The sequence below is a fragment of the Spermophilus citellus genome, assembly GCF_964194105.1.
Source record: "Spermophilus citellus genome assembly, chromosome: 14".
Lineage (NCBI taxonomy): Eukaryota > Metazoa > Chordata > Mammalia > Rodentia > Sciuridae > Spermophilus > Spermophilus citellus.
In genome coordinates this window covers 52,024,948-52,048,142 of record NC_138194.1, presented here as the reverse complement: position 1 = coordinate 52,048,142, position 23,195 = coordinate 52,024,948, and the positions used below count along the sequence as shown (strand labels likewise).

Below are 23,195 nucleotides of genomic sequence, written 5' to 3'. Positions count from 1 at the left end.
ATAAATAAAGCTTTAGCCTTTGTCATTGGCTTGTCCCATTTTCCTATGCCATAAACAGACTTGCCTTTGAATTCCAAAAACAAAGTAGTCCAGTGCAGCAGGCTGATGACTAGAGCTGATGAGGAATCACCAGAAATCTTGCCTATTTGACCTGTAACCAGCTGTACCAGGCATTTCCCCATCATCCCCACCTGAGTTCTTTTGCTCAAGTAAAGGAAGAAAACATGGATGAGTTCTGTAGTAAGGAGCTCAAAAGTGTCCTGGGAACACAGAAAAGGGAAAGTTAACTATGTAGGGGAGTCAACGATGTGATAATTAAAGGTTGAAAAAGAGATAGTAGAGAATGAGGTGAATGGTACTCAAGCATCCTAGCAAAAAGCAAAAAAGAGATCCAGGAATGAGAAGGAGTCTGGCAGAAGTACAGGTGGAGGTAGGGAGGAGGCAGGATTATTGCCAGATCTGTGTCAGCCTTATCATCTTTGCCAGGGACATACTATACTAGTGTCATGCATCCTGTAATATGCACTTCAGTTTTATCGGGAAGTTTTATTTGGGGATGCACATATTATGAAAAATTTTAAAGTGGGATTAATATAAATAAATAAACAAGAAGCTGTGGAAAGGTGATACTAGAGAAAAATAACAGCAGACAATAGAAAGACAAGTTTGTGAGGAATATAATCCCATGCAACCTGTGTGACATAAAGCAACCAATAGGGCTATAATTTTAAGAAAGCAATCCATAGTAAAAATGATTATGAGTATCTGTTGTTACATATAGGAAAAGCAAATACAAATAAAGGTACAAAACCGGCAAGCATACAGTAAGTTTATGTGGAATCCTAAAAAAAAAGGCATTGTAGCATATGAATGTAATAAAATATTTCAGAAAATATTGATACAAAACAAACTTCATGGAATACCAATGTTATGCACACAGTATGGTTCAAACAAATATTTTATTGGGAGCAACAGAAAAATTGAATTTAAATCTTCCTTAAGAACCTATTTTTCCAAAATCCAATAAATAGCCTGAAAATCCACCATCCTTGTCAGAATCCAGGTGATGTTCTTTGTTTCTGGAATTCACAGCAGTGTAGATTGAGTCAGTGGCACATGTGGAACAGGGCTTTCTAAGTCCTTTAGAATGTTTGGCTGTCAAATTTATATTGCTGATCTGGGACTGAGTATTATATCAATGCCTTTGTCACCTTTGAGCCACAGGTTACAGTGGTAATAAATTTAAACCTAGAGTCTAAAGGATGTACAATTCACCTTAGATGGGTTAGATTTGTTGTGTATGGTTTATTTCTGTGAAGAAAAGGATCTGTATTTCTGGGATGTTTTGTGCTTCTGGCTTACTGCAGGGACAGTGTATTTGTAGCAGGGGGTGGGGGTGAGGTAGCATGGCAGTGCTGGTATCCTTTATGGGTCACCTTTACATCACTGTAACAAATGCCTGAGATAAATTAACAGACAAGATTTGTTTTGGCTTACAACTTTGGTGTCAGTCCATAGTTGATTGGCCTGAGACGAGGCAGCACACTGTGCAGGGAGCAAAACTACTCATCTCATGGCCAGGAATGAAAAAAAGTGGAAGAGGAAGGAGTTGGGGTCCTACTATTCCCTTTGAAGGCATGCCCCCAATGATTGGAGCCTTTTACAGGTTGTAACCCCTTCCAGTAGTGCCAAGCTGGGAACTAAGCCTTTAACATGCAAGCCTTTGGGGGCCAGTCCAGATCCAAAGCATAGCACCATCCATCTCCCTTTGTGGTCAACCTTCTGCCCATAAAACAGGATCCTAAGCATAGACTATATTTGGGATAAGTCTGGGCAGCTGGAGAAGAGGTTCTTTTCTTACGGGTTTCTTCCATATAAATGAGGTTACTTGCTTTAGTTTTATTCTGATATTGTAGTAGAATTGTATAACAAACTCACATCTTTTTCTCCCCCACCCCTGTGAGTTCTTATTAAATTTAAGCTAGAACCATATGATATTTAAATTTAGTGCTTAGTCCCTTAATATTATTCTATGTCTCCTCATCTATATTTTTAGCCTCTTGAACGTATCTTTAACATTCTTTTTTAGTGGTAGATGCACACAATACCCTTATTTATATATTTCATTATTATTTTTTGTGGTGCTGAGGATCAAACCCAGTGCTTCATATGTGCTAGGCAAATGTTCTACCACTGAGCTACAACCCCAGCCCTTGAAAGTGTGTGTGTATGTGTGTATATACATATCTCACACACACACACACACACACACACACACACACACACAAACACATATATTTTATTTTTTTGATACCAGGGGTTGAACTCGGGGGCACTCAACCACTGAGCCATCTCCAGCCCAATTTTGTATTTTATTTAGAGACAGGGTGTCACTGAGTTGCTTAGAGCCTCACTTTTGCTGAGGCTGGCTTTGAATTCGAGATCATCCTGCCTCAGCCTCCTGAACTGCTAGGATTACAGGTGTGCGTCACCTTGTCTGGCTGATATTTTTTAATCCCTTAGTAGGACTGAAACAGTAGTCATTGCTTCTTATTTGTTTTAAGGATTATGGTGTAGTGGAAAATTCAGAGGCCTGAGTCTTATTTATGATCTCTCTCTCTCTTAACTAAAAATGTAATCTTGAGCAAATTCCTTTACTATTTGTGCCTTTATTTATTTACTTGTAAAAATGAAGGTAATTTTATTTGGTATTCTTCGAAGCCTTTAAAAATGCTTCGAAAGTTAGTTGATTAACCTACAATGGTAAGAAATAACACAGAGAGGTCCCAATATAGTCTTCATTCAGTTTCCTCCAATGGCAGCATCCGGCATAAATATAATACAGTATCACAACCAAGAAATTCCACATAGATACAATCCACTGACTCGTTCAGATTTCACCAGCTTTACAGGAACGTGTGAGTGTGTGTGTGTAACATTATCATATTAGATTCACATGAACGCAGCAGTGTAGATGCAGAACAATTACTATGTGCTAGACAGGGATATCTCATGTTGCCTTTAAATATCCACAAACCTCTCCGTCCTACCATGATGTCCCAAAGCCCTAATGATCCCTAATCTGTTCACCATTTCTGTTATTTTGTCATTTTTGAGAATGTTATATAAATGGAATAGTATAGTGTATAACTTTTCAAGGCAGATTTTTTTCTTGCAGCATAATTCTTTTGAGAACCTTCTAAGTTATTGTGTGCATCACTAGTTCATCTGTTTTTGTACTGAGTAGTATTCTGTAATATGGGTATGCCAGTTTGTTTAACCATTCAGCCACTGAAGGACATTTGGATTGTTTCCTGTTCTGTTGTGTTATGAATAAGGCTGCTCTGCACATTTGTGTACACATTTTTGTGTGAATTTTTCTTTTCTCTTGAATAATTGGCCAGGAGTATGATTATTGACTCTTACGGTCAGTGTGTTTGGTTTTGTAAGAAACCTCCATGGTTCCGTGGTGACTGTGTGTTTTACATTCACACCAGCGATGTATTTTGAGTTGACTTTTTGTAGAACGTGTGAGGCTTAGGTTCATGTTTCTGTCTATGAATATTCAGTGCTTCAGTGTCATTCCTTAAACAACTACCTTTCCTCCACCGAACTGCCTTCCCACCTTTGATAGAAATCCGTTGGGTGTATTTGTGCAGGTCCGTTTCTGTTTTCTATTCCATTGGCCTCAGTGTGTAGTACCACATGGTGTTAAGTGTGGTAGCTATACAATATGCTTTAATTAGAGTGACTCCTATCACTTTATTCTTTTTTATCAGAGTTGTTCTGGTTATTCTAGGTCCTGTGGCTTTCCATTTCCATTTTGGAGTAAACATGTCTATCTTACAAAAAAAACTTGCTGAGCTTTTGATAGAAATTGCTTTAAACCTATAAATCAATTTGGAAAGAATTGACTACTATGTTAAGTCTTCCAATATATTACCACCTGTGTCTCTCCATTTATTTAGGTCTTTATTATTTTTTCATGTGTTTTGTTTTGTCATTTTCAGGATAACAGATACTGTATGTGTTTTTGTTAGATTCATAGCAAAGTTTTCTTTTTCTTTGTAGTAAGTGGTATTGTTTAAAATTTCAATGTCCATTGTTTATTAAAAAGGGGAGACACTTTTTATTTTTAATGTTGCTCTTATTATTTACATTGCAACCTTGCTGAGCTGGTATCTTTAGGAATTCTTTAGTTGTCTGAAATTCTAAAAGGATATTGACCAATTGTTCTTTATCCCCAAGTGAAGTTGAAATGAGTGGAAATGGGGTTAAGTTTTTCTGTTGAGGTTTTGTTCAAGCTAAAGAAGAGTTTATTAACCAAAAACAGGACCACTGCAACCGTCTGCCTAGAAAATGTCTTCTGTGAGTGTTCTGATAAGAGAAAAATTCACTGCTTGAGTTAGATTTTATTTATCTTGGTATGGAAAATAACACTTGACTTCAGATAATGTATTTAGTCTACCAGTAAACTCTCCAAATTTCCTGATTAATTTCAAAATGATATAACAGTGCTCTCAAAATAGAAGAATTAATAGAGAGACAACTTTGTATATTCAAAGCTGACTTTGTAAGTCTGAAGGTCATTTAGTTCTTATCCTCTAATATAAAACATTAATTTATATTTTAAAGTGTCTGCACAGAAATGAATGATTGCTGCTGGGAACTATATGCAAGATTCTCTGAAGAGAAATTTCTAGAAAACATCATAGTCTGCAAGCCCTTGGTTAGCTAATGGGGACATCAGTGGTATCGGTATGGCCCTGGATTATCTAGGGAGACATGTAAATCTCTGCAAAACCAAGAGACTGATGTAGTCATGAATGATTCTTGAGAAATTTTCCTGATAAGAATCTAAGACAATGGGTTGGGGGTGGTAGAGCGCTTGCATGGCATAAGCAAAGATCAGGGTTTGAACCCCATACCACAAGAAGAGAGTACAAAATAGCTGGGTGGTCGTTCCTTCAAAATCCTGAATAATATACATAACACTCAGCAGCATAGAAAATAAAATACATTATTTTATTTATTATTACTAGAAGTTAATACTGTCAAATAGTTTTTGATATAGCAGAAGTTACAGGCCTAACCATTTTAATTTAAAGATTTTTATTAAAATCTTTGAGACTTAAGTACATACCTCCATGCCCCCTGAGGATTATGAACATGGTAAGTTAGCATCAAGAGTGTATTTTAATATGGACACTTTTCTGAAATTCAGCCATTTACACCTGAATAAAATTGCCCCAGGTTGTCACAGTTTTGTGTTTTTCCCATTTCTGTGCTATTTCCCCCTGACTCCCATTTTGGGGTATTAAATTGTGCCTCTTTTTCAAAATCTTATTTTATTAGTAAGTCTAAATTCATGATTCTAAAGATAGCTCCTTACCATTTTACTGACAGCAAAGTCCACAGTCTTTATGACTGACAGTAGTTACTTCATCAAAGCTGAAAGACCTTTCAAATTCTCAGCAGTGTTCATAGGAGTTTGTGTCTAAACATGTGGAGGATCTCTACCCTTGAGAGAGGAGTGCACAGTGATAGAGCATGCTAACTCTTTTCGACATGACCTAAGTCAGGCAAATAGCGAGAGAAAGGTGAATAGCACAAGCTAAATCAAATTCCGGAACTTCTTAAATGTAGCCAAGACCCTTCTTATCAGCAAGGTCAGTTTCCGCTGTGAGGAAATAGAAGTGCAAGTACAGGAAATGGTTTGGATCAGGCTTGGCATTGGACCCCGCTGACTCTCGGTGTTTCCAGGGACCTCTGTGGTGTCAGAGTCCATGCAAAAGCAAGGAAGAGCATGGCCTGGGCTCTATGGGGCCTGGTGTAACTTCATAATATGTGTTATTCTGTGTATGTTAGTTTTTGATGGTCTTCTATAAGGGACAGAAATATACTCTAAGCAGGTAGAACAGATGAGCTCCTCCACAAATTCCGTTCAGAGCCCTTCATGGTAAGCACCTCAAGTGCTCAGACTTTCCACTAAGACTTTTGATTTTCTCCACATAAAATTGTAATAACATGGGCTGGAGCCGTGGCTCAGTGGCAGAGCGCTTGCCTAGCATGTGTGAGGCACTGGGTTCAATTCTCAGCACCACATATAAATAAATAAAATAAAGATCCATGGACAAGTAAAAAACATTTTTAAAAAATTGTAGTAGCATATTGAGTTTTGGAAGCATATTTTTAACATTAAAAGAAAACTAAGATGAAGTAAAATGAGAAAAACAGCTTTTACTTCCTGCCTTAAATTTTGAAACATCAGCCAGATCCCTGACACCCAAAGTGGGTTGGTAAATCTACTTCTTTGCACATATCTGGTTGGGAAGTGACAAAGATGAATGTTTGTGTCCCCTCAGAATTCCTATGTTGAAACAACCTCCAAAGTGAGGAAGTATCAGGAGGGGGGCTGTTGAGGGATCATTAGGACATGAGTGCAGAGCCCTCTTGAATGATATTAGTGCCCTTTTAAAGAGACTTCAGAGACCTCCCTAACCCCTTTCCATCACATGAGGACTCGGTGAAACCATGGTCATCTCTGAACCAGGAAGTGGGCTCCCATCAGTTACTGAATCTCCTGGTTTCTTGATCATGGCCTTTCAGCCTTCAGAACTAAGAAATAAATTTCTGTTGTTTATAGCCACTGGAATATCAGTCTGTGGTATTCTGTTATAAAAACCTGAGCTGATGAAGATAACTTCTTCAGATTTTTCTTCCCAGACCTCTCTGATTTCCCCTATCTCCATGTACCTCACTATTGGAGTGCTTGTTGCAACTGTGATAATACATAGGTTTGTGTAATTCTTCTATTTACGTCCCTTCCCATTGCACTTCAAGCTCCATGAGTATAGGGATTTTTGGTGACACAAACACACACGTGTGTATCACTATAATCCCTTATGCCTACAATACTGAGTAAATATTTGTTGAATGAATGACTACTTTTCTGGCAAACATTCTTTTGAAAGGTCTACTAAAATATCTCTATTCCTTATTATTTCTAGGAAAAAAGGAGATTGGTGTATGTGTGGGTTGGAATAAATATTCAAGCTTTAGAAATTTTATCTTCTTTGAAAATCTTTTATACATCTTCTTTTATAAAGAGTTCCTTGAAAATGATCTTTAAATAAGAAAATTAAGAGGTTTTTTAGCTGGGAATTAATGTATTAACATATATTGAAAATTGTTCTATGGCGATGCAGAAGGTGTTGATATAGTGTCTATCACTTGTCTGCTGATTTCCTGGAAGAATGTACATGTTTCTCGCTGTAAACAGCTTATTTGCCTTTTGAAGCTAGAAAGTAAATTGTGGCTTTTGAATATTTTACCTTCTTTTGGTAGAATATCCTTCAGATAGTTGATGCATGAACAAAAGACTTCAACTGTTTAAAAACTGAATGCATGACCTTTGACATTCATAAACACATTAATCATTTGTTCTTCTTAGGGTCTTGTGATAAGTACTATTTGGCTGTCTGCCAAGTCTTATTTTGTATATCAGGACTATCATCAGTACCACATGGTTGGGTTTGTAAGGAGAATTCTATTATAAGAAGTTTCTATTACTTGTAAAATCCCACATCTAAAAATTCTATGAAAGTACTAAATTAAATGATACCATCCTAGAACAGACTCTTAGATTCCTTTTCCACTGCTATAACAGAATGACACAGACTGAGAAATTTTAAAAATACAAGAAATTTCTTATAATTTTGGAGTCTGGGAAGTAGAAGATTGAGGGGCCCCATCTGATGAGAGCCTTCTTGCTCTCTCCTAACATGGTATAAGGTAGCGTGAATACAAAGTCTCTTTTATAACAAAGCCATTCCCAAGATAACTAGCCTGCAACCAAGATAATGGCCTTCGTCCATTCAAAAAGGGTGGAACCCTCATGACCTAACCACCTTCTAAACTGTGGCAATTAAATTTCAACATGTATTTTGGAGGGACATTAAAATCATGGTATATACAAACTAATAATAAAGTTCTGTTTTTTTAACTATACATTGAGTCATATCATAGGCCAAATATATGAGGAGTAGTGGTAGAAAATAATTTCTTTACATTACCTGCAGTGGTAAACAGCCCCGGGTATGTTTTAGTGATAGCCAAAGGAGAGAGTGTTTTCTGGCTTGTTTCTTGAAGTTGAAGGTAGGATGTCAGCAGGCAAGTTGGCAAATATCTGTTAGGTTTGCTTTCTAGCTCATGGGCTTGTTCTCACTCTGTGAGGATGCCCGAATGGAGGAGCCCCTTGATTGGAGGAAGGTTGCTGCTGTAGCTGCTGCACACATGCTCAGGGATATAGAGCCAGGCAAACAATGGTGTGCCTTCCAGGGGTGCTTCTCTTTCTGCTTCTGCCCACCAGTCCACAGCTCCTATTTCCCATGGTTTCCTGAATGTAGTTAGAGCTCAGGAAGGGGGATGATAGGGACAGAGGACGGAGACACTGAGGACACTTTGTTGGGCTCAGGTGAGGCCAACAATTCTTAAAAGGTAAGGTGGCTTTCATTCTCACTTCTGGTTTTACCACTTCCAACTCAAGGCTCCCAGAGGCCTCCCTCTGTCGGGTCCATGCAAGCACAGCTCTATTCTCACTAGCACCTCCTTTTGTGTGTGTGTGTGTGTGTGTGTATTATCCCTTTTATACACTGAGCCCATGTCAGATTGCCACTGTATTTCACTCTTCATTAACTGTCACACTGGATATTAACCACAGTCACAAACTAATTCTTAGTGAGATATAAGAGAGAGAAGGCTACAGTTCATTGCCTATTTGCCATGAATAAAGTCAGTTATTTTACTAGGTATTTCCATTTGATCCTTTCAACTGATCTGTCATCCCTGTTTAATGGATGGGGACCATACCTTGAAGCACAGAGATTAAAAAATCCAGATCAGCCTGCCTCCGAGTCAGAAGTTATCACAATAGTTCCCAAGGGGAAAATAGTGGTAGCGATAGAAACAGAAGTACAGAGATTGAAAATATGTGTTGGGGGAAGCAGACAGAGATAGAAAAGAAATCCAGAAACATATGGTGGTGTGGCAGATACTGTAGATTGGCTCCTTGAACATCTCTACCATCCCCTTCTGTATTATTTCCCTGTACATCTGTAGCTGGAATTTCCCAGAGTACCTTGCAGCTAGAATTCTGTGTGCAACTTACATTTTGCCAAGATGATGCACCCACATGGTGAGTGCACCAGGAGGCAGAAGTGAGATAATGAGGGGTGGCCAGCACCAGAGGAGATCTTCAGGCAAACCCAGTAGGAAAGGTTCCTGGTGCAGTGTTGGAAGTGCTGACTTTCAGTCCCTGATGTCTTGGGAAGTGAGTGGTGGAAGATAATGTTCCAGTAGATTTTGCTAGTTCAGTCTTGGGATGTGGTTTGACTTTTCACCTGACCATGCAATTGTCCTATTGAACATCCAGTCTGACTCTCTAATCTTCTAGTAGATTCAAGAACTGCCAATAATCTTATGCTTATATTGGATAGTGAATTCTGTTGTCTGCAAGTAAGAATTGGGAATGGTTACTGCAATAATAGAGCCAAGGAAAAAGGATGCTTCATGGAAACAAGTTGTTGAAAAGGGAGATTGAAAAGTGCTTATTAAATTTAGTAACAGGTAGTCCACTTGGGACCCTTGCAAAAATGTGTTGTTATTGTTTTGGTGGAAATAGAAATCAATTACAGTAAATTGAAGTGTAAACAGGAAGTAGTGAAGTACAGATAGCTTAAGGAGACAAGTCTATTGATAACTTGACAGTGACAGGAAATCCAGCAGAAGGATAATACTTGAGTAGAATCAAAGATCAAAAGAAGATTTCTTTCTTTTTTTAAAATATAAGAGATACTGGAGCCAGGCATGGTGGCACACACCTGTAAGACCAGCCTCAGCGAGTTAGCGTGGCCCTAAACAACTTAGTGAGACCCTGACTCCAAATTAAAAAAAAATTTTTTTTTAAAGGGCTAGGGATGTGGCTCAGTGCATAAGTGCTCCTGGGTTCAATTCCCTGTACCAGAGAGAGGGAGGGAGGGAGAGAAAGAGGTTGGACCATGATTGACTGCCAATAGGAAGGCAGATACGAGAGAGAGCAGATGATGAGACAGATTTGTGAGACCTTGACTCTGTTATGTAACTTCTTTGTGCCTTGGTCTCATTATCTATGAAATTTGGATAATAAGATCTTTCTCCTACGATTTTCTGGGATAGGAATGAAATAATATGTATGAAGCAAATTTTCATGCAGTGTCTTATATTTGGTAAGGGCTTAGTAACTGTAGCTATTATTATTACTACTACTATTGTTAACTTTTTGCCCTCTCTATATTTAAAGTATTGTGAATATGCAATAGCAATCACTGCTGACCTGATTCTACAGATCTTCTTTTGGGCTCTCACTGGCCCCATTGCCATATTATTTTCCCTTATTTATGTTAATTAAGCAAACATTTATGAAACTCCCAGTATGTGCTGGGTATAAATAAGATTGGGTACTTGGGTTACAAAACTGAGCTAAATTTGTTTGGAGCCTCTGAGTAGTATTTAGAACACAGGGGGTGAGAAAGGAAATACATAAATGCTTTATCCCAAGTTTTATATTGTATCACTCAAGGTCCTAATAGAGGAGCAAAACCATCAGAAGATGTGTATGTATGTGTTAACTCATTTATACATGTGTGTGCGCACTCTCCCCCCACCCCCCACTGCCCCTCATATTTATTACGGTCAGCTTAGCAGCTCACAGGCAGCAAGGCAGGGTTCCCTGGAGCACAGCAACTACTTTTTTTTTTTTTTTTTTTTTTTTTTAAACAGTGCTAGGGATCAAACCCTGGGTCTTGTGCATGCTAAGCACATGCTCTCCCACTGAGCTGCATCCCCAGCCTGGAGCACACCCCTTTATGAAAAGGTCTTCCTATACTCATTTATCATACATTAGCCCAGTTCTTTTGAATCATCTCCCTTCTTATGGAAAGTCTCAGCGTTGAAGTAGGAGATACTTCCCTCTCATATTCCCATCTACTCTTTTGTACACCATTAAGACCTTTATTATAGAGAATTACATTTATGATGAACAGATATACAAATTTATTCTAATATGTGTCGCCGAAATTTCTTGAATACACTCGAGCTGCATTTATTAACAGATTTTATTTAGTCATCTGTTCATCTAGGAAAATAATTGTGAATTAACAGCACAATCCAAGCTTAAATGTGTATTCATCAGTTTTCAACTTTAGTTTTTAATTTCGCTTGCTGTTTACTGCCCAAAGGAATGATAAATTGTATTTTAAATGAAATGCATATTGAAAGAAAAACCCTCAGCAACCAATATTCTTTTTTACTTAAAATCTGCTTCTAATATGTTCTGAAAACTTAAAGATGTTGTATGAGACTGTGACAACCATGGATGAATTTGAAAAAATTGTATTTCTAGTTCTTATTGCCAAAGGAATTAAAGGCACTGGGTTAGTTAGTACAACTCTTTTGGTTGGAAGAAGTTGAAATCAGTTTAGGTTAAAAAAAAAATCAACCAACCAACCAGAAAAGGTGTAGTGGGGAAGGTGATGATTATGATTATGGGGAGAGAGATCTGAGACCAGGCCTCCAAGCTATAAGCTCTCTAAACTGCTAGTGGAATTTGATGGGGGAGGAGGCAGTTCTTTCCCATGCCTGTCCCAGTACCCCCTGCCTTCTCTTCCTATTTACTTAAGAAGTCCCCCACTTCTCCCTTTCCTTCACCCTCCTCCCCTCTTTTCCTGATTTTCTCTACTTTCTCCTGGGCACAAAGCCTGACTTGCTTACCTGAGCAGTCTCTGTGACCAATTAACATACAAGTCTGGGTCTCTTCCAGATTGTCAGATTCCTGGAAGATGCCAAGAGAAATTGTGCAATATTCTTTTCAAGAATTGATTTGACCTTTTGTTTACATGTATCAGAAGTTCATTCTCCAACACACCCGGAAGTTCTATTGTAACTGCTCTTTTTGAAATGTGTGTGTGGTTTGATCAGAGAAAGTATATTTCAAAGTGCGGTCTGGTTCCCAGTTCATCTGCAAGTAACTGTTTAACCCATGAAGAAAACCAACTCTGAAGTACTGACTCTGCAGCAGTGTGTTTATTGGACTTGCCCTGTTGTGTTGATTAGACTGGGTGCTAACAGAGGAGCTCAAAGATTCCCTGTAGGGGAGGAGGAAAGGGGGCTTTTGGAGAGAGAGAGATGGGCTCTAGTAGGAGCTCAGAAAAGTTCCTATGAAGTTTATGTCTCCAGAGCAGCCCCTCTGTTTAGTGTTGCTGGGGTTGAGTAGGAAGGGTTCAGGTGAGAAGAGACTGTGGGATCCCTTAGGAGTTGCTCCAGTGGGGAAAAGTCCGAGACAGAAGGTCTTTACTGAATCCAGTGTCCCAACTTCTCTGGGCAGGCAGCAAAGCTGTGTGTAGCCAGCACAGGTATTGGTGGGGGCAGACCTTGTGTATACCAGCTTTTCCTCAGTCCTCAGTAAAACAGCTGTCTGTACTCCTTCAGAAAAAATTTACAGAACAACAAGAAGACAAAAAAACCTTGGGTAGGGCCTGAATTCTGTCTGTACAATATAGCCACTATAATCTAAATGTGGAAGAAATAAAGGTGGCATTTATTATTATTATTACTTTTGACTGTAAATGTTAGCACTCACTAGGGGGGTGAGTGGACTGGGTTTACTGTGAACCACAGACAGGTGAGCAGAAGTGCTATAGGGAAGACTCCATTGTCTCCACAGATTTTATTATAAAGTAATGATTGCATTCCTGGACATAAAGACTTCCATAAAATAAAGTTGAAAACTTTGATAAGGAGAAGATCAAGATGGTGATCATTCTGTATTTATTCTTTACCTATTTCTTTCAAAAATTATAGTCCAATCTACTATTTCACTGTTTGTAGCTTAGGAAGTTACTGAGGGGTTCTGTGACCTCACACTTGACAGCTCTAAGAACTTAGCATCCATCCTCCTCAGACTTCTGTTAGTAAGGCTGCCATTTAATGCATTTAATCACCTGAAACTTATTAATTTATTCCACAGGAGGGTCCACCACCCTGTTTCAGATATTCTTCTAATGTTTCAGGGATACATCAGTAACAAAAGCAAAAAAATAAAAAATAAAAACCAAAAACCTAATATTATGGTATAAGAGCCCAGACAATCAGCATGAAAATAATTATACAATTTGTAATAAAATGATAAGTACTACAGATCATATATATATATATGGGAATAAGCAATGGGAAGGGAACATTGAAATTTTATATAGGGTAGTCAAGATTGACTTCAATAAGAAAGAGATTTTTGAGCAAAGACAAGGTAAGGAAGCAAGCAATATATATATTTGAGGGAAAACCTTTCCAGGAAGATGGGGCAGCAAGTGAAAAACCCCTGAGGCAGTGATGTGCCTGGCATTCCCAGGTAAGAGGATTGTGTTAGCTTTTCATTACTGTTACAAAGTACCTGATACAATTAACTTAAAAAGAGGAAAGGCTTATGGTTTTGAAGGTTTCGGTCCATTGTTTTTGGTCCTATGATGAAGCAGAACATCATGGTGGGATTGCATGGTAGAGAAAGCCCATTCACCTCATGGCCAGGAATGAGCAAGAAACAGGAAGATGTCTCAATATCCCCTTCTAGGGCCCACTCCTCAGTGACTGGAAGCCCTCCCTCTAGGCCTCACCATTTGGAGTTTCTACCATCTCCCACTAGTGCTACCCTGGGACCAACCTTTAACATATGGGCCTGTGCGCGACATTCTAGATCCAAACTAAAGCAGGGATAGAGGTGAGAGTAGGTAGGAGAAGGGAGTAAATTGATAGAAGGGACAGATATTATGAGGCTGTGGAGGTCACCTGCAAGGACTAGCTTTTGTTCTGGGGAAAATAGGGAGCCATTGGAGTTTTCTGAGCATAGGATGGCATGACTGACTCTAGGATAAAGGGTTAAGGCTGGCTTAAGGAGGAACCGGGGAGTTGGAGGGGGTAGGGGAAGGATGAAAACAGGAATCCAATGAGGACATTGTCCTACAAATTTAGGCAAGACACAATGGTGGCCCCACACACATTTAATGTGTATCATTACACGTTATGAAAGCTGAGTAGTAACTGGAGGTGGTGGAAAGCGATTGGATTGTAGACATACCCGAAGGTAAATCCACAGGATTTTCATATGGATTGGATGTGATTGACTGAGTTAAACTTTGAATTATCTAAAACAAATGGAATATCTAATTAACTAATGTGATTAGTTCAAAATTCTGTATCCTGAAGTTAAATCCAATAAAGTTGACCCACATTGATATTGATTTTTCCCCTCTGTCCTTACATTTGGTTGGAAGAAATGTATAAACGAACTTAGCTGAGCTTGAACTTAATGTTGGACTTTATAGAAATGGCTATTTTTATTCAAGCTTTTTCCTGAAAGGATTTTTTTTCTTTTTTTTTCTTTTTATTGGTTGTTCACAACATTACAAAGCTCTTGACATATCATATTTCATACATTAGATTGAAGTGGGTTATGAACCCCCAATTTTACCCCAAATGCAGATTGCAGAATCACGTCGGTTACACATCCACAATTTTACATAATGCCCTATTAGTAATTGTTGTATTCTGCTACCTTTCCTATCCCCTACTATCCCCCTCCCCTCCCCTCCCATCTTCTCTCTCTACCCCATCTACTGTAATTCATTTCTCTCCTTGTTTATTTTCCCATAGGATTTTTTTTTTAAATGCTTAAGTTGTGTGTTCTCGGTTACATAATGTTAATAGAAGGTCTGAAACTTCGCCAAGCATTCTTTTCACTAGAGAGTTTTGCAATAACTTTCCATCCTAAATGTACTTCTGACTAATCTGCCATTAACCAGGCCAAGTCATGCTTTGTTGAATATTAATTTGTCAGAAAATTAAAGTTGAAACTTGCTATAGTAAACCCAGCACTAACAACATTGATTGCTGAGATAGTGCAGTTGTGTGGTTTGAATGTCTAATGCCAGAACCTCATGGAGTCTTAACTCTGTCACATTAAGTTTTACTTCTAACCCCATCACCACCACCACCAAACTAGTGTTATTTTTATAGATACACTCTGTCTCAGTGTAGAAAAATAATGCACTTGAGAAAAAAAGCAGTCAAACAAACACTTCAGTTTTTTCAGAGATAAGGGAATATCCCCTTCCAGGAAATACCTCTACTAAGGCTAGTTAGTAGTTGGGAGCAATTATCTTTATTTTTTTTGGAGGGAGGGTATACTGGGAATGAACTCAGGAGTGCTCTATTTTTGAGTCATATCCCCAGCCCTTTTTTGTTTGTTTGTTATATTTTGAGATGGGACCTTGCTAAACTGCAGAGACTGGCCTTAAACTTGCAATCCTCCTGAGCCACTGAGATTACAGGTGGGCAACACTGCACCTGGTGGAAGCAGTCATTTTTAAAGTGGTTCTATTATTGGAACTGGATAGACTGGCCATCCAATTTATTTAGTGTGTGTGTGTGTGTGTGTGTGTGTGTGTGTGTGTGTTTGTGTATACATTCCTGGCATAAGATTTGAAGAATTTAATCTGGAGTAAGAAATAGAGTTCTGTCAACTTTTGTGGGATGTAGATTTTTCAGTTCACTCAAGATTCTGATCTTTGAGCATGAGTCTTAACAGTGATGTTTTAAATTAATAGAATCAGTTGTTGCTGCTATTAATGTAAGTTTTGCTTTTCCTTTTGTGACATGGTTCCATGATCCATATGATGGTTGATGTCACTGTCATCAGTCCTTAAACATCTCATGTGTATTATTATGTATTATAAAAGCAACTTCTTTGAATAAATCCTAATGTATGATACATACTCTTAAAATGGAAAAAAAAATCTTCTCAAATTTGTCAGGTGTGATTTCCTGGTTTCCTGGTGAATGGCAGAATCTTTGCAGAGTTCCTTAGACAGGGGACCACTCACTTTCCTTCACTGTCTTCTCCCTAGGAGAACTTCATGCCCTTTTCCAGAGTTTCTGTAATACTTTCTTAGCATCCGGAAAGTCCCCAAAGCAAATGGGTTGTCTTTCTGCAGATTATTCCTGGAAAATCCACTTCATCTTTAGAGCCAGCTCCATGGATCTGATAGGGTTGAGGTAACTGAAAACAATTTCCAGGAGTTAAGTGTTGACGCATGCTTTTTGGCATCTGTAGGGAGGTTGTTAGGATTGAGGTTGCCTGGAGTGTACTTGGGTATAGATGGAAGGATGGATTGAGGTTGCCTGGAGTGTACTTGGGTGTAGATGGAAGGATGGAGTGATCAAGTAAGTGGGGTGGTGTCGGAAGCCGTCCTCTTTCCTGTTGTGCTGTTAGAATCTTCCTATGAAAACCAGATGTTTTGTATTGAGAAAAGCTGATGAGCTCCAGTCCCTGTCTTAGAAAGTTGCATCCAATTTACAAAGGACACCATTTAGAGAAATTCAAGCCTGAAATAGATCCTGTGAACTTCTTGTTAAGAAACTGCAATTTCCCCAAGTATATAATATTTACACATACACTGATTATCTTCTGGAAAAACAAAAGCTGGTTCATTGAAATAAAAATTCCGAGTTTTATTTGTCGGTTGGTAATTGGTAATTGGGGGTATTCTCATATAATTGAACATTGAAGCTTTTGTTTCTTTACAAGAAATTACACTGGGTAATATGTGTGTTGATGTGCTATAGGAAGGGCTTGTGTGCTGGGCAGGAAGAACGAATCCAGTGGTAGTTATTGCAGCATAATAAAGCTGAAAGGTGCTGATAATGTTAGAGTGCCTGTGGATACATTATTTTAGGCAATTCATTTTTTTTTTAATTTAAAGACAAGGTTTCACTGAGTTGCTTAACGCCTCACCGTTGCTGAGGGTTGGCTTTGAACTCACAATTCTCCTATCTCAGCCTCCCACCCAGCCCCTGGGATTACAGGCATACACCACTATGTTTTTTTTCCTTTAAAAAATACACATATATGGCTGGGCTGAGGCAGGAGGATTGCAAGTTCAAAGCCAGCCTCAGCAACAGTGAGGTACTAAACAACTCAGTGAGACTCGGTCTCTAAATAAAATACAATATAGGGCTGGGGATGTGGCTCAGTTGAGTGCCTCCGAGTTCAATCCTTGGTACAAAACAAAACAAAATTATATGTATCTAACAACTGAAGCTAATAGAACAAAAATATTATATAAATGTTAGATTTGAAAAAAGTTAATTATATAAAAAAGTAATTTCTAATAATAAGATAACATTGTAGTTTTAAAATACCAAACTATATATGGGTATTGAAAAAACTTACAAACAAGATGGTGAAATTTGGTTATATGTCTGTCCCCAAAGAAAAAAGTTAACATTTTAGAATATCCTTTTAGAATTATTTCTTTACATATATGCATTTCTTCTAAGAGCACATATTCTCATTTGTAATCTCCTTTTTATAATATACATGTTAAATTTCTTCCTTGTGTCAGTTAATGTAGAGATATGTCTTTGTTTTTTAGCACATTATTTATGTATATTTAGCCCCCAAATTATTGATGAATACTTAGTTTCTGTTTTTTAATACTTTAGCATTTCTGTGATAAATATCTTTGTGTAATCTTTCTTTTTCCCATAAAGGTAGAACAAATATAATTTATTATTATAAATTATTATTATTTATTTATTATATTTGTTCTATCTTTATGGGAAAAAGAAAGAGTTAGATTTTGCTATTTTTTTCCAGGTTAGCCTTCTAAAATATGTACATTCCCATCAGTAATATTTGAGAATGCCAATTACCTTATATATTTTTTTAAAAAGGGTAGAGCATTTTTCTTATTTTCTGCAAATCTTGAACTCTGTCTCATTATTTTAAATTCTCTATTTTTAAATAAAGCCCTCCTCTACTCTTCTTACTTAAAAGTGGTTACTCTTTCTATGTGTCTGTCTAGCTATATATGAAACAAAGTGAAAGCACTCATTTGACCCATTCAGTATTCTGTTCCCTAAAGTGTGTAGCATCTTGGCATTTAATTATGTTTTTTAAATCCAGTGAAATCATCCTTAACATGATTTACAACTTGCATACCTCTAATAGGTCATGTTACCCTTAATAGACTATGGGTATATTTGGATGTCCATCTACTTAGTGACTTCATGGTATATCCATTTTGTAGGTATCCCAATACTTTGTACATTCATTAAAGAAAACTTAGGTTGTTTAATTCAGCAATTCCACACTTCAGGAATTTTTCCTGCAAAATTCTTGCACAAAGCACATAAAGATATGTTTAATATTCATTTTTAATGACAAATTGAAAATATTTCAGTGTCTATCAAGAAGGAGTTGGTAAAAATATACCATTTCATGAACTGTTATAGTGTTTAAAGTTTACTATATGTACTATTCATATGAAACAATGCTCATGATATATTGTCAAGTAATAAAAAGGTTGCACACAGAGGTATTTAATGCATTGTAGGTAATTTGAGATTTTATAATAAACTGTAAAAATCTGTTCTCTCTAGGAGTGGACCTGACTACTCCTAGAGAGAGGACAGTGGTGAAGAATAGCAAGCTCTCCCTTACACACTGTTTTTCATTGAATTTTATCAGGTGTATATTTTGTAGTAAGCCTTTATTACAGTGAAAAATATATTTAAGTTCTACAAGACATTGAAGAGTAAAATGTTTCAGTGAGACTGCACAATCTCTTGGATTGCTCCTGCTTAATTGTTTATGAGTTCACAAAAACAGTTAAATATAAAGTAGTATTTCTTATCGATACAAAGTTTTTCATTCACAATGTGGTCGAAGAATGAGAAGAGAAAGTAAATAGCCCTATTGAGGCATAATTTACATTCCATTTTTTTAACATACATTCCATTGTTAAGAATACAGTTCACTGAATTTTAATAAACTTGCAGCTTATATAGACATCACTGCAGTCTAGTTCTAGAACATTCCTATCGCTTCAGAAAGTTCCCTCATGTCCAGTTGCATCAGTTTCTGCTCCCACCTCCATCCATGGGCAGTCATTGGTTTGTTCCCTGTAACTATAGAGTTCCCTTTTCTGGAAATCCCAGACAAATGGGTTTGTATCTTCTTTTTGCTTCTTTCTTCTACTGATCTAATAAAAGATCCAATCAGTGTTCATGTGGAAAAACTGGGGGTGGGCCTGTCCCCCTTCTGTTCCTGCCAGCCTTTCTCAGCCTTCAGCTGTGTCCTTCACCTCACACTCCCTTGTCCAGCACTCCTTCAGACACCACCCTGTTTCTCTGGGCCATTTCTGAGCCCGGCTATCCAAGATCTATCCAAGGTTTGACATCATGTATTCTTTCCACTTTCTTCTCTCCTGTGAACTCTCCTGTTTTATTTTTTAACTTTTCAATATGATACTTGATATGAATAAAAGGACATTAAAAGGGACATATAATACATAAAGGTTAAGATTTAAAGCACAGAGAGATTATGACTATTTACACCTGCCATCCAGCCCCTCCACCAGCACTGCACACAGCATAAGGCACAAAACAATGGATTTAATATCTACTCATCTCCACAGTTATTTTTGGTCGTCTTCGATCATTTCTAGTCACTGTAATTCCACATTTAAACCAGAAGTCAGGGTTCAGTTGCCTTTACAATCCATTCCATTGCTAAAATCCCCTGGTTACTGTTGAGCAATTAGTTTTTTGTTTAGAAAGTATTTCAGAAGATTTATATCTTGCATTGTGGAATACTACTATAATTTATTATGAAACCTTAGCTAAGAGCATGGCATACAATTATAACAACATTTCTGTAGGAAATGTATTCAATTTGTATTTATTACTTAAGGTTTTTCTCTCTAAAATTGCAAAGCTAAAAACTACACTTCCTCTAATGTGGTGCCCCTCCTTTAAATGTTGGATGAAATCCATTTAATCAAGTCCAGTTGGCCCTAGGAGAAGCGAGGATCTCAATTATTATCTCAGATTAATACTGCTGACTACTTACATATTTAATTAGTGTAATAATACCTGACACTTGAGGGAACCAATTGATAATCATCAAAATTGAGGCCTTCATTGTTGTCTTTTTTGCCTTGTGTTTAGAGGATTCTAGTTGCAGCGTAGGCTGGAACAGGGTTGGTCAAGAAGTGGAAACCACCTCTCTATCACCTCCACATACAGACAGAAAGAGATGAATAGAATATTGGTTAATGATGGATATTTTAAATATTTAATTCTATTCACCAATTTTCTAAACTACGTTTTTATAGAATTTTCATTGTCTTTTTAGAAGTGTGAACATTTTTTTTTATTCCGTTCTGTGTATATTGATATCATTAAAACAGCACTTAAAAGCAGACATTTGTTTTCCTTGGCCCCTTATTTCATTAAAGCATTCTAAGAAATGTGGTGACTTTTTAATGAGTTGCAAGTGGACCCAAAGTGGCTAACATTTGCCTGATGGAAAAACCACGGGAAGGTGGACTTCCCCTTTGCCTGACAGGCTGAGACGAGAGGATGTGATGCCCTTCAGACCTCTGTGTGTTCCTGTGAAAGACATGTGCCAGCTAAGTGGATTTTGAGTGTTCCCTAAACTATGGAAATTCTTCTATATGGGCAGGTCCTGTGACTTCAACACACATTCATCTGAGTTTTCCTTTAGTCTGAGAATTTCTATCATTAATACTAGACTCTGCTATGAGTAAAATCACATTCTCATTCTATTCCGAAAATGCCTTAAGTTTATAGCTTTGGATTCTGTGAACCTCAATCTAGTTGAACAAAGTCTTTTCACTTTTTCTCCTACCTAAAATTTAAAAGGAACAAAAAAGTGTATCTTCTGTATAATTGGGTGGATGACTCCACAAATGCACTCTAGAGATGAACTTCACAAAAGGGGATGGACTGACTTAGGAGGGCGTGGGAAATGTCTTATAGGTGTGCGTATTCTGAAATACACTTCACTGATTGGTGAGGCTTCGGACTATCAGATCCTCTGACTCTTTTTTTTTTTTTTTCACTTAAGAGTCGAAAAATTTTGCTCCAAACTTCATTCAATAGCAGTTACCTTAAAAAGACCTTCAACTTTTATCTTCTTTTTCAATGATCACAAATTCAGAAAAAACGAGATTCAACTTACTGAGTTTTAATTTTGCATTTGTCTTAAGTACTTTAATCATTGCATTTAGTTTAAAATGATAAGAAAATTTAGTCTGGCTTCTTTATCATAAGGCTTTAGGAGACATTTTAAAAAGATCTTAATGATGGTGGATAAAGGATAAAAAACAATTCTCCCTGAATGGCAGTATGGTTAAGGTCACTGTTAGTAGTCAAAGATAAAGTGTGGCTTTACTAAACATGATCATGAAACTGAAATATTTAAGAATTTACTTATGCTTTTTCAGTTTTAAAAGAGAACACAATATTCAATTTTTTAAAAATTAGAGGTCTTATGCTTTCAAGTCTTCAAAGAGAGGCATTTCTTATGATTGTGATGCTTTTGTTTGCGTTATGAGAGATGCACCAGTTGTCTATGACTTTGCAGTGTTGGTTATGATTTGTGTAAGAGTTTCTTGTTTCATTTCACAGGTGGGGAGCATTAAGCGGGAAATGGCCTTCACATTTCAATCAGAGGACTTGAAACGTGACTCTAGTAAGAAAATGTCTCATCACTTGTTCTCCTTGGCCATGGAGGAAGATGTGAAAACAGCAGACACCAAAAAAGCTGGTCGGGTCCTTGACCATGAAAAAGAAAACACTCGTTCCATCTGTCTCCTTGAGCAGAAACGGAAAGTCGTTTCTTCTAATATTGATGTCCCTCCAGCAAGGTAAGAATTTTTGCATCTTGTGTGTGTCTGCCCCAGGAGGCTAGTAGAGAGCATGCACAGTCTCTGCCCCGCCTCTCTCCAGGACAGACTTACCTCGGGTTTTCTGTCTGGAGTTTTTTTTCTGTTGCTTCTCTGAAGTGGATCAGGTGGCCCTTGCTCTTCAGAATGGACTTTGAGGATGCTGTAGTTGAAACTCTATCACTTTGGAAAAGAATGTTGTTATATTAGATTCTGATAGAATAATGAGCAAAAGAATAAATATAAAAATATATATGTAATGATGAAACATGCAATGTAGGAATAGTAGGACTTAAAAGCGAGGAAAACAGTATCTTTGAGAAAGGAATAAATGATCCTTTTTCTACCTGTTCACTTTTTGTAATTAGAATATTTATTTCTATTTATGTTCAACCAAATGTATCTTCTCTAAGAAATTACCTATTATTCTAAACTGCTACCAAATTTGTCAGACCTCAAAAATTATAGGCCTCTTTGTTTTTATTAACCTTTAATTGATAATTTTCATATTCATTACATCTGTTTAACTAGGTAGAATTATTTGCTTTTCTATTTTTTTTCCCACATAAAATACACGTTAAATTATTTAATTCCTCTTACTGTGCTTCGTTGTGAAATGCTATCTCACACCCGGAGCCTGGTAGGTGCCTCAGTTTGTATCTACTAATTTGTTGATGCATAGGAAAGATGACATGTTGACAATTTGAAATGTGAAGAGTTATGGTTTGGTTTCCTACCTAAGCTATAGGGCAAGGATTAGACTTCCCAGTGTCAGATAGTTTAGTGATAACATGCAATTCTATAGGATTTATTTTATGTAAAATTTTCCGATAGACCATTGTGTATGTTAAAAGGCCTAGAATTAATAATTTTAAATTGCCATGGATTATTCTAGGTATATTTTGACTCAATTTCACCCACTTAGAGTAACTTCTGGGGAAGATAATAAAAAGAGGAGAAAGGAAATGTGTTCTGCCTTTTCTGAGTGTGGTGTGTGTAATACTTTCTACCTTCTCATGTTCACTGAGTGCATATAAAAGTACAAAAGTAAGCCAGTATTATTGTGTGGTTCTTAAACACTGGGGCAAGATTAATTAGGTTTTTAATCCATTCATGTACAGAAAAAATTCCCCAATAGCAAGCTATAATTTAGATGTATAAAGATATTACAGGAAATGCTAATCAAGAAATTCATTGTTTGAGGTCTCCACTGACAAACTTGTTTTCATGGCTATAGTAAAAATTTAATGATCACAAATATTCCAGCAGTTGGTAAAATAAACTGGTCATGAACAAATCAGAAATTTAGTATAATACAATGAGATAACTCTAAAACTCTTTTCTATTTGTTTA

General features: G+C 37.3%; 1 protein-coding gene across 1 annotated transcript in view; it reads left to right on the top strand.

Moving 5' to 3' along the window:
* The window catches only part of ZNF704 (zinc finger protein 704), a 214,029-nt gene that overhangs the window by 22,366 nt on the left and 168,468 nt on the right, over positions 1-23,195 (top strand). The window contains exon 2 of the mRNA XM_081266841.1: positions 21,586-21,824. Within this exon, the coding sequence (XP_081122967.1) occupies positions 21,586-21,824 (239 nt within the window). The remainder of the gene's footprint in view (positions 1-21,585; positions 21,825-23,195) is intronic.